This window comes from Harpia harpyja, chromosome Z, assembly GCF_026419915.1.
Source record: "Harpia harpyja isolate bHarHar1 chromosome Z, bHarHar1 primary haplotype, whole genome shotgun sequence".
Lineage (NCBI taxonomy): Eukaryota > Metazoa > Chordata > Aves > Accipitriformes > Accipitridae > Harpia > Harpia harpyja.
The window spans coordinates 113,645,935-113,663,447 of record NC_068969.1 but is presented as its reverse complement, the minus strand read 5'-3'; the positions used below and the strand labels follow the sequence as shown (position 1 = coordinate 113,663,447).

General features: G+C 38.1%; 1 protein-coding gene across 4 annotated transcripts in view; it reads left to right on the top strand.

The window, feature by feature from the left end:
- Window positions 1-17,513, top strand: part of DYM (dymeclin) — a 221,720-nt gene that overhangs the window by 74,260 nt on the left and 129,947 nt on the right. For all 4 annotated transcript variants that reach the window (XM_052775920.1, XM_052775917.1, XM_052775919.1 and 1 more), the window contains 2 exons: window positions 10,554-10,736; window positions 15,033-15,211. In XM_052775920.1, the coding sequence (XP_052631880.1) occupies window positions 10,554-10,736; window positions 15,033-15,211 (362 nt within the window). The remainder of the gene's footprint in view (window positions 1-10,553; window positions 10,737-15,032; window positions 15,212-17,513) is intronic.

Sequence of the window (17,513 nt, the reverse complement as noted above, 5' to 3'; positions counted from 1 at the left end):
ATATTCTTCCTTCTATTCTCTATTATAAATGCTTAAAAGAGATGCATTCTTTCCCTGTATGTGTGTTACAATGCCTTGCGCAGAGGTAGGTGTAGCTCAGATTGCCGAGAAGTACCTAGCGACTTCATTGCAAAAGAAATAATGACTGGCAAATACAGCTGACAAGTGTCTGACTTGCTGGTTTTGTATTAGTAAAAGTAACTTTGATATTGGTAAGTAGAGCTAGTATTTCGTTTGTTTTAAATGTTTGCATGTGCCAGCACTAGGTTTAAATGTGTTCTTTAATTCATTCAAAATACCTCCTCTTTGAGCATGTATGCATCTTAAAATCATTTCCCCAACAATCCTGTGCACCTGACTTTAAATCTGTTGAGGGTAGAGGGAGGAATGAATGTGAAATTGTAAGATCAGATATCGGTGTCACTGCATATAATTTTTCTTCTTGAAAAATTTATTTTGTACTTGTGAAAACTTTTTTGTTGCTTCTCTTCCTTCTCCCTTAATCCTGTGTTAAACGTGTAGGATTGGAAAGGGAATTTTTTTTCTTTTTTACAAATGAAGACTTAGTTTGAAAAGAAAATAAGAGATTCTGGAATCCTATGGAAATATTTATGCGTGAGGACCATGAGGATGGTTGAGCAGTGGAGCAGGCTGCCCAGGGAGGTTGTGCCATCTCCATCCTTGGAAGTTTCCGAGAATCAGCTGGATGAAGCCCTGAGCAACCTGGTGTGACCCCATAGCTGCCCCTGCTTGGAGCAGGAGGTTGGGCCAAAGACCTCCTGAGGTCCCTTCCAGCCTGCATCATTCTGCGAGCTTATGCTCTGAAAAATTATTTCTTCCTTTCTACTGAACTTTTGAAACTTCTCTGTCTTTTCCATCCTCTTCATCTGTTTTTTTTGAGCCCTCAGTTTGGTCCTGGTCGTGTTTTCCTTCAGTGGACTAGTTTGATCATTTTGTTGTCAAAATCAGTGCTGCAAATAAATTTTGCTCTCACTTCACCAAGATATTTTTTGAACAGGTTTCCATGTTTGTTTCTGTCCCCAATTTTGTCTGATCACATTGACAAAAAATGTTACTGAAAATCCCGCTGTCAGTGGGATTATACACACTTGCTGTGCTCCCTCCCATTCTGATCACAACAATAAAGTACCAGGACAGTGCCCTGGGCAAAAGCCAGAAGAGTTTTCTATTTAACCCCCTCCCCGGAAATAAAAAAAAAAAACCAACAAAAAAGATGACTAAAAACCAATCACCACCCCCACCCTCCCCCTCCCCCAAACCCCCACCAGAAAACCACCAACCCAAAAAAGCCCCCCAAACCCAACAACTCCTTTTTAATGTCTTGCTATGTGAGTTTGTTGTTGGCTTGAGGTTTACTGTTCCAAGGCTGATAGCTGGTTGAGTCAGACAGTTGTTGTAAAATTGAATCCAACACTGGGTGGATTTGCAGTTTTTCCCACATTTCTCATACGTTTTCCTGTCTCTCACCCTCCTCTTTTCTAGCTTGCACTTATAGTTTCCCAGGTTTGAAATAGTCATAATCCTGTGGTATTGTGTTCTTATATAATACCATAAAACCTTTCTTTTTATACTGTGGTCACATTTGCAGCTTCAGTTATACTGGACAGTCTTCAAATGCACAGCAGAAATATTGTTCCATCTCAAATTGTATTGCCTGTGTCCAGAGGAATTGAAATAGGTGTTTCCAGCAATGGGCCAGGAGTGGAGCTAATAAAAATGTGAAGATTTCCTTCCTTGTTTAAGATGTTCCCTTTCTATAGTTTTTCTGAACATATTTCTTAAAGTGAATTAATGGTTTATTAAGAGCTATTTCCAGCTTTATTTGGCAACTTTATAGCCTTTTGATTCAGGAATGTGGTATGTAATTTGCTTTACTTAATTCTTCAAGGTGTCTGTCACCAGGTATGTCTACTGCTCAGATTCATGTTACAGGTATCACAAATGCCTTCAGAGCTTTCCAGCTAACAAAGCTATCCCGTTCTTCAGCATCGGTATGCAAGTAAGAGAAGCAGACCCCATCTGGAAATGTTAAATGTATAACTTCATTGAGACAGTTTAAAGGTGTTGACTTAGTTTTTAAATGTTTCTGTAGTTTTTCAGATGAAATAATTTTTTGGGGGTGTCTCTGCATTTCTGATACAGCCGTGGTGTCAAAAGCTTTGATGGGAATGGAGGTCTGCAACTGAGCTTCAAGCTCTCGGGAGAAGGTGGTCTTCTCCTTATTTTGAAGTTCAGAACAACAAAAAAAAGAGTTTGGCAATCTAATGGCATAGATGGGCCTCCTGCCCTGAAAAAAAAGCCTACATCGTTTTAGATGTCACAGTAAGAACTCCTGAGATCTAGTGATAAAAAAAGAGGATAAATAGTTTCCAATGAAATAAACGCGATTTTTGCAGTGAATTGAGGAATATGCTTGTTATATTAAATCTCTGCAGTTTAGTATTTGTAATCTTTTTTCAGTGCAGTGACGTTTGAGAGGTTGTGCAAAGTGTTGGAGCTGGGATTAATCGCAGGAAGCAAAGTGGAAAAGACTTTCAAAGAAAAAGAAAAATCTGTGTATATAATTTGGCTAGGCAACAAAGGAGACATGACTGTGCCTTTTATTTAAAGGCTGTAAACACTGAACTGGGGAAGAAATGTTTTATGGTATTACATAGAACCACTTATAGGAATAAGTAGATGAAGTTGAACAAAGTAATGCTTAAGCTGAATATTAGGAAAAAAAAAATCTTAACATTGAGGTTTATTAGATTATGGAACACTCTTCCCAAAGGATGTGGTTCAAGCTCCATTACTAGTCCCTTAAAATTAGACTGGATAGAATAACAAAATGTACTGGAGGGAACACTGTTGCATGGGTAGGGGATGAACACAGTTACCTAGTACGTCTTCACATTTCACTTGCTTCCATGATTCATTTCCTGAAAAACTGCTTCCAGAATGTGTTAATGACATCACGGCCCCGGCCTCCTCGGACACATTGGTGCTTCTCAGTGCTGTGGCTTTGGGAGAGTTTATTTGGAGTTTTGCTGGGCTGTCTTTTTTCCGGTGGCTCCTATAGCTCAACCGTTCTCTGCAGCTTTCCAGTGCTGCTGCAGCATTGCCGGGAGCAATGGGGACAGACAAAAATCAGGTGCCTGGGGTGTATTTTAAAAATACAGATACACACACACGTTCTGGGCTATTCATGGAGAGACTGTGATCAGGAGTGGGGCAGGCAGCAGAATTTGTGTTGCAGTGCTTGGCTTCACAGAAATGATTACTTTCTGCTATTCTTGGCAAGTAGGGTGAAATACTTGTCTCCTTTAGAATAGTATTATTAGGTGTGAAAACCCACAAACAAATATGTCTTACTCGGTCATATATTTCAATGAGAGAGTCTTAGTGGTTCTGTTGCACTGATTTGATGAAAAGAAAATAACTTGTTTTTAAAACATGTCTTCTACAATTATTTTTTTAAATTTAAAGTAGTCATCTAAAACATGCTGTTAATCTTTCTATGACATTGCAGTCACTTTTCTGTAGTATTTAGGAATTAAATACTGAAAATAAAGTATAATAATAATAATAATAAAGCACCCGAAATATAATAAATCACCTGAAATAAAGCCCATGGCAATCCACTGTGTAAATTGTTGAGATGTGTGACTTTGACCTTGCGCAGCACTTTGCACCAAGGACTAAGTGGTAGCTTGATAGGATTTTAAGCATAGATACGCTTTTTCAACTGATCACGCGTTTACCCTGATATACATCCTTTACTGTTCCTACTTTCCAAACAGTAAGTAGAGTCAAGATGGACTGGTACATAGCTGTTGTCTCAAAATGCTTACAGCACTGCACACAAGCTTTTAAATTCAGGCTCTCCCACGTGTGAATTCTTGCTGCAGCTTGCTGATGACTTGGAAACCAGCTAGCCTACCAGTATTTAAAATGTGAATTTATTTTGCTAGACTTTGTGTAGCTCAAACTGTTCATTTATAGTTGCTTTTAAAACTTCTTTCCTTCTATGTCTCAAGCTAGCTTGGGTTAATTCTGTCAGTCTAATGCGAGACAATGGAGAGCATGAAAAATATTGCTGAAAATTTAAAAATTGTTACTTTTGTCATTTGTATTGCTATGTCAGATATAACATTGCAAAAATCTATCATTTATAAGAACTTGTGTCAGCTGAAAAAGTTACTGCAATTAAAAAGTTACTGCAAACAAAAAGTTATTGCAATATTTAGGATAGCCATTTTTATGCTTCTGAGTTTTGTAATTTCCCTACCTAAAAAGTCTACATGGTAATCAGATTCACTTTTTCAGTCAGAGGCTGTAGTTTGTGTATGCATCAGTGTGTTTATGCTCCTTATGAGTTTAATGTTGCTTGAGGATGGAATACTTAACACGCAAGTTCATTAACCACATAAAAATTATGCCGTGTTTCCTGTACTTCACTTTGCTAGTTTCTTGCTGTAATGGATCTTCCAAAAACTTGCAATGGGACTTCCCTAAAATTAATGTAGCTGTTGTTTTTATAGTCTTTTAAGCAAGTACACCCGGTGCTCCTCACAATTAGCAATTTTAAGTTGCTTAAATAAATATCTGAGATGTTAAGGGTGTGCTTATAAAGTGTAAAATGACTTTGACTTGAGACATTATGTGAACTGCATCTTGCTATAGCAGTTGCCTCACTGATCCAGCCTCTCCTGCTTATGATTCCATGGATCGCTTTTTCCTCTCCCATTCATTATCACATAACATCCCCGTGGCAACTTGAGAAATTGCTTACATGGAAAAGTAATCGTAGGAAAGTATTTATGTATTTTTAGCTTTCTTCTAACACAATGTAGCAGCTGGAAACAAGGACAAGAGCCAGCACAACATGAACTGCCAGCTCTCCATGGGCCACCAGAAAGTGTTCATCAGACCACAATGTGAGAACCATTGAATTGACTTAAGAAATGTGACACACATAATAAGCATTAAATAAAAAAAAAAAAAAAACCCAACCCTCAAGTTCCCAAAGCTGCTGCTTGAATGTAATAACAATGAAATAGTAATTGTAATGTTTTTGAATAATATGTTATTCGCTGGTTTTGGTGGAGGAAGTACATGATGGTATCAATTAGATGCAATGAAAATCACTTTTGCTTTAGTTCTTCATAATCTATATTTACTGCTGTCTTATATGTTGTTGTAGCATTGAACAATCTTCTGGACGCTGAAAGTTTCATAAATAGGAAAGCGGGGTGTGGAGCTAGGACTTGATTTGAACAGATTACTGAAACTTAAGTTAGATCTGTTCTGCTTGGTGGGTTTTTTGTGGTTGGGTTTTCTTTCTGATATTTAACTCTTTTTTTACCTACTCCTCTAGCCTCTTTTACTTGTGTTCGTTCCATTTTTGCAGCAAGGGAGCAGGACTGTCGTTTTGGAAATGTTAAAATGACAGGAAGAGATCAAGATCTTTTGAAGATCTTCATGTCTACCAAAACTCTTACTACTTCCTTTTCAATGTCAAAACCAGCCCGGGGGCGCACCTCAGTCCGGTTCACTGTACAAAATAGTTTCAAAAGCAATAAAACTCATTGGCAGGATGCTAATGAGGTATGATAGGACTCAGGTTGTGTGTAGGGGGGAATGAGGAAAGGATCTGCTCTGTTACCAAGGCCCAGTGAGGAGAGAAATGAACATACTCAAAAAGGGTATGCCAGCATTAATTGAAATTTCATGCCTACATTTAAACTTAATGAAGGATAGGCCGTTCAAAGGAAAACTTGATGAAGTTCAATTATTAATATGATTGCATTTTGCAACTGCTATTAAATTTAAAAAAAAAAAAAAATCTCCTTTTCCCAGAAAGATACTTTGAAATAAGTAACACCAATTTCCTCTGCATTAATTTAATGCTCTGTCCCGGGAGAGAGCTCAGAAGGTTTATCTTCCAAGCCTTTACACTGAAGGTTGGAAAGTAAGACGTGTTTTGTGGAAGAATTACAACTAGTTTAATAAATATCCCAAGAAAGCTCACAAGTCAATTATAGCTCACAGTTTGTTGATACACTAACTTGAAATAATGGTATGCATGCTAGAAGTTCAGTTGGCTATAAATTTCAGTGCTTTGTAAAGAGTAAAATTTTGAAGTACCCTCTGCACTCCTACCTGTCGTTTGGTTTTAAAATGTCTTTAAAATCAAGCTCTTAAAATTTTGCTTCGTCACATGAAACTACAAGTAAGTGCATTTAAACTCTTCTCCAAGTAGGTACAAACATGAACCTTATTTGTATCTCCTTGTTGTGTAACGGAGACCAGAGTGTTAGGCTGAGATTTCTGCAGAATTGTGTTTACGTTAAACAACAGTCTGGTGAAAGGAAGTTCTTTAGATGAATGTGTCATAACTTCATTTTGCCATTAAGTGCTGTTCCACAGACTGTCAAACTAGATTAAAATCCCAGGTTTGTTTTCATGGCTATGGGCAGTGTTTCTAGCCATCTTACAGAAGACCTCAGATTCTCTATTGCAAAAAAAGATACCTTGCTCTTAAGCAAGACCTGCTTTTCTTGCTGAGCCTGACATAGAATTGTATGAATAGGGAAAAAAAGTTGTGATGGGTAGTTTTGTGGAAGAGAAGGAAAAAATGGATCGGCCCATTTTGTTTTAAAGGTAACAGCAGTCTGTCTGTTCCTTCTCAAAGTATCTGTGCATTTGCCAGAAATAATCGGCAAAATTTTAATATTTTGCTAATTGACAAAAATTCTAAGAATGTGGTTCCATGTGGAATTGCATCAAGAAATAAAGTTATATTAAAGAATTGCAATTAAAAGTAGCTTACAGGTATTTTGCAGAAACAGTAAATTCTATGGGTGGAATCAAGTGATCCAAATACATACACAGTTGAGGATACTGTTTTAGGCTTATGTATTATTAACTCCATCACTTACAATTAGCACCCAAAAGGTAGTATTTGGTAATGTAGAGCTTTTTCAGAGTTTGTAGCTTCCAAAGCACTTTGGGTTGTGATGCTATTGCAGGCAATCTGCCCCCTTCATCCTTTTCACAGTTCAGTGGTATAGTTTTGAGAGTTGTGGCTCATCTTTGCCACTGCCCAGAGATATAGAAAACTTTAAGAAAACTTCTGTAATTTGCATTTCCCTTGGGATATATACTAAAATGACAAGAGAATAGGAGTAAATGAAATATAAAGTGAAATTTAAATGTGAAAGAAATCCAAGCACTGTATGTTAAAGTGTCTAGGCAGATTTTATTCCATGCTTTTAATGATGCCAGGCAGCACTACTACAATTAGAGCTACCTATGGCTATCCTGTTGGCTTAAACAGGAATTTTAAACATGGGATTTTCTTCCTTTTATTCTGTTTTTTCTGTGATGTTCTGAAGAAGCAGAATCTGAAATGTGATTCTGGCTACTTTTTCTGTATCACTGTATATTCTTCATATGTTTTCTGTTAACTGTAACCTCAGATATGAAAAAAAATATAGTGAGGAGAGCTTCTAAGGCGTTACAGCATAAATTATTTTTGGTTTGCTTGTTAAAATCTTAAATATAGCTTAATAATTTTGAAATATACATAAATGTAAAACCAGGTGTAGCAAAGTGATATCTAAAATATTGTGAACATACAGAGTACAATTAGAAACACTGACTGCTTGTCTCTCTGTCCTCCCAAGCTATTTATCTATTTAGCACTTTAATCTGCTGTTAATGATAAGAAACAATATTTTCCTTAGAAATGCCTCTTAACTTGAGTATGTTGGGAGCACCATCCAATACTTAGCACCTAATGTGACTTTGCATTTTGGAATTGAAATTGAATATTATGGACCCATTAGCATGGGATTGCTTTTCTGGAGGAATACACTTGCTAACAAGAGACAGAACTTCAGGAGGTTACTTCGGTCATATATCACTGAGCAGATTTCTCTTGGACGTAATTACCTCATTCTCCCTGGTGGAAGATTCAACTTACTTGCCAGTATTTTGGCCATATCCCTCTTTTCCTAACTATTGAGGAAAGGTGTAGTAATGGCAGATGCCAGCCACAGAAGGGTGGGGTGGTGGAAAATTAAAAATGAGAACTACACTAAACTTTAAAAAAGGAAATGTGCCGAATTTGAATTCATTTAACACATGATGATAAATATATGTTTATTTCAGTTTTTTAAAAAATAATTTCTTTGCATGATACCTATCTGGATAACTCATGTGAGTTTAAAAGCTGACTTTGTGGTCAGCATTTTTATTCGGCTTCGTTGTGATTTAAGGACAGTGGATCAAAAACACGGTGATAAAGGATTATTAATGTAACATGAAATTTTTGTTAAGAAGGCTGTAATTATAGTGCTTTTTATTGTACGAACTCCCTCAAGCTGCTTAACACTGAATGGCATTAGTTCTTTTGCCCTTGACATGGCAGTAATTGCCTTGCAATTGCGTTGATGAAGGGAATGTTGGTTTATTACAAAATCTGACTATATAATTACGTTTGAAGAAAACCTCTTTGGCTGGCTTGAAATTCTGTAGGGCTAAGAGTACTTTACATTCTTTTAATTGGTTATACTATAGTTATGTTTTGCATTCAAATGGCTTACAGTTTTTTTTTAATTCTTTGCACCTAGAATCTTGCAGACTAGAAGACTGAAAACTAAATTTCCTTAATTTTTCTGTTTTCTTTAAGAAACTGTGGTATAATTAATTTTTTATTTAGGCATTAATAAAAAAGGAAATAAGAACTTTAGGGTCTTTTTAAAGTTAAGATTATTTCTTATTTTTGTGCTGTGTAATTCAAAACTTTGACCTATTAAATGAATAATTTGATGAAATGCTCAGTGTCTGCCATAAAATTTCAAGATACATTCAGAAAAATTAACTGCTAAACAGGCATTTGGGGACAAATATAATCCAATGTGATTGGGAGGGGCTGCTTCTTATCACCTGGGAATGTATCAGGAGCCCAGATGTGCTAAAGGTAGAGGCCCAGTGACACTGAAGTGGTCATGTGTCACCATAGCCATGGGGAGGGCAAGTTTTATCCTTGCAGTCTCATGAGCGGTGGCAAGGAAAAAGGCTTTATGGATCCGCTGGAGATGACTGAGGGGAGTCTTCTAACCTTCCCCTGCTGCTCCTTCTCCCTTCCAGTCTCCTTTAATCGCTATTCGGGCACGTAGTTGGTCAGCTTGGTTCACCAACACTGCTGTAATTAGGAACAGGAATTTCAAATGCAGTAGTTTAGTATTGGACTTAATTTTTTTTAATGCGGTAAGGATTAAGTATGAAAATGACTCTGCATTTCAGGCTCAAACATCAAAGTTTAAATGGTATGATAATGAGAGTTTTAATGAGCAGCCTTCAGGTGCTTTATAGTGGCTTTAAACTTTATGCCTTAATACTGGAGCTGTATATGCACCACATACATATACACCTAGGTAAAGGGGAGGATATGCTAACATGCATTCTTGTTGTACTTCACGAGCGAAGAACTGAGAGTTGGTGTGGAATGATGAGCTATTTACATTTTTGTACCTAATAAATTTTTGTGGGTCTAAAATGAATGAAGTTTTGGTGCTTTGTTACGTGTGTATCTTTGAGGCAGTTGTGAGACAACAAAAACTTGCTTGCCCAAGAGGAATTAATCGGTCTGGTTTTTTGACAGGATCAATAGTGATTTGTCACTTCAAACTTTTATTTCTTTTTAACTAGATTTTTAACTTCAAATTATTGTAAACAGTTTGTACTTCCATACCTTTACATCTTACATACAATCTCTTAAAAAGGAATTTCAGAGCAGTGTAAGTACTTCCAACTGGAGTGCTTTTTGAAGTTGTTTAATTTTCTGTAGGAATGCAAAAATAGGAGGCTGAGTTTAATAATACTTTAAAATTTAAATTTAAATTGCTGTTGATCTTGTCTTTTTTTTCCAAGAAGTTTATTATTTGCTATTATGTTGTCTACCCACAATAATGAGCAATGATGATGATCTCTACAGGAGACTCACTGTGGAGGTTCTAGTTTAAGCAGTATTAGTTTTTGTTACTGTGTTTTGCCTAAAATATGCTGACTATATTAAAAATAGAATACATGAGAAAAATGCTGCATGATGGACCAAGTTGGTTTTATTAAAAAGGCAACATACAAGCTCTTTTTCCTCCCTTAATATATTAGCATTATCAGGATTGCTGCATGAATCCTTCAGCTGGTATCTGCTCTGTGTTTAAGGTTCTTCCCTTCAAACATATGCTTTTGTTTTACCTCTCCTAATTTCCTTTTCATATATTCCTATGACTTAATTTTCTTGAATTTCCAGTAATCTTTTAATTCCCACCACTCCGTGTCCACTGCTGTGTTACTCCTGAAATTTTCATTTTGAGAAATCGAGTAGCCAGACCTTTCATCTCATTGCACGGAGGTGAATTGTTTTTCCCTCTTCTCTCTACCTGTGTGTCAGATGCTATCTTTTCCTCTAAAGGAGCTTTGTTCATTAAAACGTGAACACACATAATATTTTTTTTTTTTCTTTTGCCTTTTCTCTCTAGCTGGCCTGTGGACAGTCTTCACGCTAGGTGGGGTGGGGAGTAAAGCAACGCCACAGCTGGAGCAGTGCTCCCCCCTCGCTAACCAGAGTCTGCTGCTTCTGCTGGTCTTGGCTAATCTGACCGATGCTCCAGATACGCCGAATCCCTACAGGCAGGCTATTATGTCCTTCAAGAACACACAAGGTTTGTATCTGTTCGTACTTCTAAGCATGAACTGATGAAAATGAAGTGTTAAGTTGCTGTGACTACTTGGAGGTTCTCTTTCCAAAATTTGTTTCCCCTCCAGCCAGCCCGTGGAAGAGCAGTAACAGTACATTTTCTCCCGGGAGTTTTGAGGTGGAGTTCCTCAGCTGCTGGAACTTAATGGAAGGGGCAGAGGGAGAAGGATACTCTATCCTTCAGACTTGAGAAATTTTAGAAAGCTTCATAACTTCATAAAATATAAATAAAACTGACCTATAAGTAGGTCGGTTATCCAAGAGTCTGCAGGAGTCCCCTAAAACTTTATAGCACTTGGGAAAATTCTGTTTAGCTGGAGTCATGGTCCTTAGAGCTAAGATAAGCAATTGAATTGCTAACTGGATTGATTTGCTAAATGCATTCTTGTACTGCAAATGTGAGGAGAAACTGGTTAATGTAAACACTTTCATGAGACTTGTACGTACAGAAAGTTTCAGAGTTGTTTCAGTGCTTGCCTGGTTTTTGAGAAGGCTGGTTGCAGTCTGTCCATCAGGTAACTGCAGGTGCGACGCTGTACTGACTCACAGTGCCCTGCTGCAGAGGGTCTTGCTTGGGACGCAGTAATGCCCTAACACAGCTTGGACTATCTAGATAGCTCAGCTTGCAGGTAGTGTGCTTCTCTTCGTGTATGCTTTATCCATACACTCAAATCTCTTCAAATTTTAGCCATGGGGTTTTACCTTTCGTTGGCTTTATGCAGGCTGACAGCATGCACAGAGCTACTCAGCACAGCTCAGGTGCTGCACGATAACCTGTGGAGCCACATCAATACCTCCGAGTTATTCACTTTATTTGGGGGGGAGTTTTTATATTCCTTTAACCATTAAGTTTTTAGCAGGCTGAGCTCTAAATTCATTCACCTTTACCTAGGAAATTTTTTGGGGTTATGAGGATGGAGGGTTGTTCTCATAAGAAGAATTCTTAGTCCTAACGTGCCCCTTTGATTTCTTGGATACTGTTTACAGGCAATTGAGATGATACAGTTTTTGTTTCGTTCCGTTTTTTAACCTGCAAACTTCTATGAATGTTTTATTTTGGTCCACTTTGTTTCATGTCATCAGTAACTAGTAATGTATTTCATTGAAAACTGTTATACATGTATCATTATAAAATTTTAAAGAACTTATTCTGTGTCAAAAGTGGCGTGAAGAGCAGTGTTTTCTCTAGATGTGTACGTTTATAGAATGATGTATTGTTTCCCATAGACTTATTTCCACTAGCAGCATTCGTAAAACTGAGCTTAAATATGATTCCTGTCAACGTTCTGAGGGGCTGGTGAGAGGAGAATGATATGAAAAAGAAAGGCTGGTTACTGTCATCATGATCTATAGTATAAGACTATAAAATGAAAACTGGCTTTTTTGTTGAAGTAATTTACACAATTTAATTGGGATAAAACCAATAAAATTCAGGATAGTTTTCTTTATTCTAATAAAGATAATTCTAATATAATATTCTACAATTCTAATAATCTATAGTTCTAATATAATATTCTAATAAAATAATTGGGACAAAACTAATAAAATTCAGGATAGTATTCATTATTCTACATGGTCTAGAATTTTTATTTTAGTTTAATTTTTCTGTTGGTCAGTTTAATGTTTTCTAGAATAATACGGGATATGCTGCTGTTGCTGCTAAGTTTCTTTAATACTGTTTAGACTCTTTTTTTACCGGTTTTAAATATCCTTTAATAAAACAGGTAGTGAAGTGTTATAAATATAAGTGGAATGGTTTAAACATTCACAGAAGTGAAGCTTGAAAGTCAATGGATGCTCCTCAGCTAATGAACCGTGGCGTCAAGTTGCTGCTTAATAGAGCATGCTGAATTGATCTGGTTTTGCTGTCTGCTTGCAAATTTTCCCTAGTAAAGAGAAATTCTCACCTGAAGAAGGATGGTTTTAAACCAATCGGTCCATAATCACAATCAGTTATTGAAGGGGGCGTGGGGGGCAGAAACGGTAGTTCAGAAAAGCCAGGTTTTGATCTCTCCTCTGCCTGTTGGTACATCATTTTGGGGAGAGGCAGGGTTTCCATCGCTGATGGGCTGCGTCTCGTCTGTGTGTGTGCGGCAGTGCCTCCCGACTCCTGCAGAAAGGAGAAGCGTTTGCTCCAGTGCCTCCTGCTGAGTTCAGCTGAATGGCTGGAGCCGTCACCCCTTGCCCAGGCCAAGAGAAGCAGCGGCTCCCCGGCACGCCGTCTCCGCCGGGCCCCCAGAAACCCGGTGGGAGCCAGGGCTCCTGTGGGGCTCCTGCAGGTCTTCCAAGCACTTTTTCCTTCCAAAGAGGGTGGAAATGTTGTTCAGAATAAGTGAACTACCACCACATTCTTCCATGCTGAAAGCTACTTAGAAACTTTGCTAAGAATACGGGCTAAAAAGAAAGGGGAAGGCGAAACATCCACATCTCAGTGGGTGTAGGGAGTCTTTGTGTGATCAGTCCCTACCAGTATAGAGATTTCTCCAGAAGAATGGAAAAGTTTGGTAAGAAACCATGGGAGTATTCATTTAAGAGCCAAATTTGCGTTGGCTCACGGTTGCTGCCCATGGGCACATGCGTGACGACACTGTTCTCACCGTTTTCTGTGGTGATGCAATCTGTAATATCTGAGAAATCTTTCAGGGTTTGTGGAAAAAGGAAGATTTGGATGAAATGCAATAGTTGCTGCCTATTATGCTGGCTATGGTAATACAGTTGGCTGTAAAATGCCTTGTAAAAATGCAGGTTTTGAAATTTGCATTGTTTTTTTCCTTTATTCTTCTGAGTCTTTTCTTCCTCTCCTTAAAATCCCTTCTGTCCACAAATCACTGTGCAGGAGTAGTAGTAGTGTTGTCATGCTGTTTTATACAGCAGAGCTTTCTTAACTTAATGCATTTTTAATAAACGATAAACAGTTCAGAAATCTGTAGTCTGTTATTGTGGGAACTAGGGAATTTTAGTTAAATTCTTCAAATTTGGACATCTTGTTTGTAGTAATACGGAAATTTTTAAGTCCAGACCTTTGATATACTTGAGTATCCAAACTGCTATTGTTCCCAGAATATCATCTTGCCATGAAATTGCTGTAATTTTTCCATATGCATAGCTTGTTTGTGTGCTCAGAAAAGATAGCCTTTGTATTCAGTTGCCAGGATGCTGAAATAAATCAGCCCAAAAAGGCAGACTCGTCCTATTTCACATATCATCAAAGAAGATGCATGTGTTGGTTAGATGTTTTTGAACAGAGCTGGATGGGAAAATACTTTATAGACATGTCTGTGAAGCTTTTTGAGAGTTGAGAAATGTACCTGCTCTGCACTGGAACAAAACCTTGCACTCTCAAAAGGTTTTTTTCTATGAAGAAAGCAAAGGCAAAAATCTCTGACCTGGGGAGATCAGGAGGCTAAATAAGGACATGAGTCTGGCATTCTGACATGAGTATGAGTGCATTGACTGTCACACTTGCTTTTTCCATTTCCACTGGAAATTCCTAGATGTTAGAGATCTGCGCTGATGGACGTTTTTGTTGAAACTGGTAAAGCTTCTTGTGAAAAGGTTCTGTGAACAGAAATCTGTTTTATTCTCACTTCCAGCTCTGGCATGGATTGTATTGTGAACATGAACAAACTGTTGTTACTTTGAGGGATGTTAGACTATATGATGTGGTGTTTTAAATCACTTCAATTAACCCACTAAACTCCCCACCACACATGCATCTTTAAAGTCCTGACCACAACTGTGTTTCCCTGAAAATTTCCCGATAGTCTTGACCTATGTGCATATGCCCTTTGTGCCAAGAAAAGGATAGGAGATACTCCACCTTGATGCCAGTGACCTAAACCTGAAAGTTTAGGGTGCAGGGTTTGGAAATACGTGAATCATCAGTACATCGGTCCCAGAGAAGACACTGTAGCTGCCCTCCTTACAGCAGCAGATCCTGGGTTTGCCTTCCTTTCTGACAGTGGAAGCCATTTGGAAGAATAGAATAGCTTTATAAAGAAAGATGAGTGTCTTGTGCAGATACAGGGGTCATACTGGAGCTCGTGTGGGAGGACCACCTCAGCTTTTTGGCACAACTGAAGCTTCTTGAGACCCTATTGAGGTTTATGATCATTGGTGATAAGAGTCATGGATGACTTTTGCTTCCTCCTTACTGTTGTGTCTGTATGAAATATTTCACTGAGAGAGTTTATAAAGTTAACAAATAGCTGGATGGTAAATGTATTTGTTAAGGGTTGGTTTTTTGATTTCTTTATTTCAGATAGCACTGCCTTTTCATCGTCAAATCCACACGCTTTCCAGATTAATTTTAACAGTTTATACACAGCTTTGTGTGAGCAGCAGAAATCAGATCAAGCGACTCTTCTTTTATACATGCTTCTGCATCAAAACGGCAACGTACGGACGTATGTGTTGGCACGAACGGACATAGAAAATCTTGTAAGTATTGCTCTGCTTGCCTTACACTCATCACAAAGCGGTGGTCCTGGAAGCTTGGGTGTCACCAGCTGCCAGTGTACCCTGATCTGCAGTGGGGGCAGTAGGTTCTGACTCACTTATTCACCAGTTCTAGCTCACTTATTCATTTTTATTATGTCATCTCGGGAGTATGATGCTAAACATGTCACTGCAGTAAAAGATAGTACTGCTAAAGCTACCAGGCTGTCTTTGATTCCGTCTTTCTCAGTGCCCACTCTGATCCAGGTCAAACCTGCTGACTTCTGGGCATAGTGTAAAGCAACTGGTAGCAGATATTGTACTATTCATTATTTTCTTTTTCTTTTTTTAGATATTCAGGCCAAAAAGTTACACAAGCTTACTGTGTGCATACAGGGATAATAGTTAACAAAATGAACTGTAACTTGACTAATATGCCAAATGTCTTACCGGGTTGACCCGAGGCTGAAACTCCTCAAGGAGCAGCTGACAGATTTTATAGAAATGCAACTATAGTGACGTTTTAACTGCTTTAAATGGGATTGTGGTTAATGGCCAATATAACAGACACCTGGTGCGGTTTTTGTAGGTTATAAATTAGCTTATGCTCCCCACTACGTTTAGTAATGTCACAAACCACTTTAACAAATCTTACTTATTAAAAAGCATTCCTTTAATAAGATAATGGCTGTCTAGGGGAATTGGTAATGGAATAGAGAACCCTTTCCATTTTAATATTTGAAATCTTGCCAGATAATTAGATCCCTTGCCTGTTTGATGGCAGATATGGAATGAGTTTGGTCTCGGTCCAAGTTCTAGCAGATGTATTGCTAAAATCAGAGTTGATAGACACCACTCTTTGCAAACTTGGGTGAGATGGTTGATATTGAATTGATTCAAGACTGAACTCCTGTGTAGTCTGCTGCAGATTATCTAGGTGAGAGCTGAGTCATTTTGTGTGAATTCTGTGAACAAATGGTCATATTTAATTTTCTGGGCTGTTAGTATATGATATGACATGTTTCACAGCTGCTGGCCATATCAATTTACCTTTAGAGAAGTAAAGGTTAAGTGTGTGCATTGTTTTATAATTATAATGTCTGATATATTGTAAAACTTCCAGAAAAAGCATGAAGTGCATGTGTCAAAACAAATCCAGATGCAGGTACTCAGATGCTCTGCAATGTGGGATATTTTCATATATTATCACCTATCTTTCCTTCCCCTCAAAAAGAAAAAAAATAAAAAAAATTTCCCAGAATCACAGAAATAATCAGCAACATTAAACACTTTATGGGAAAAGCTGAGAAAATTGAGAAAAGCATCACTGAAAAGTCAACAGCTTGTTTGATTTATTTTTTTTAATACCAAAATTTGAAACTGCCTGCTCTTATTTTGCTCTTCATTAATACTGTTCCTTTTTGTGATCCCTACTGACACATTACTGACATCTGTGTCCGATCCTCTTGTTTTTAGCGGGCTAGTAGGTAAGGATGAGCCGCAGCCAACTGAGAAGAGCACTTTTAATTGCTTAGTAACACAGGCTGAGCCAGACACAGAAAGGATTGGGGGTGGGAGGGTTACTGGACGAAGAAATCATGATGTCCCAATTACAACCCTGCGGTGAAAAAGGCTAATTCAGTCTTGGGCTTGTAAACGAGACGAAGGGGCAGGAGTAATGGAGCTGGTTATTTCCTTCCCTATATGGCAACTGCAAGAGTGGTGCTAACATGCTGCATGCTATTCTGGTGGTGTACTACCATACTTCATAAAATATTTACAGGCTATTGAAAAATGGAGAGAGTATAGAGAAACGGGGTTTTTTTTGCTTTAAAATTAACAATAAAACTGTGAGAGGCTTAGAAAGCTAGCTCAGTTGGTCAGAAAAGAGCTTGAGAAGCATCAGGATGTGTACGTGCCTTTGCAAGGGGAAAGCCTTGAACAGAAAGGACTCTCCGCTTGCAGAGACGTGCTAAGAACTAAAGCCTGGAGGTTGAAGCCCACAACTTAGAGATATGGGAGCAAAACAGTTAAGGTAATTAATTCAGAGGCAAAACAGTGCTCTCTACGGATATCTTTGAATGAGGGTGGATGACTTTTTGGAGGAATATGGCCCAAGTCAGTGGCTTCTTCATACAGAGGCAGTTGGGTGAAGTATAAGGGTCTGTGCTATATGAGAGATCACATCAGCAGTCAGCTGAGTGCTCATCTTAAACTTTTAGGCGGTTTGCAGGTTGTTCCTGTTTCACTGCACTCGGTGCATCACATCTGTTGTGTTTTCCCCTATTTTAATTCTTCTTGGTTT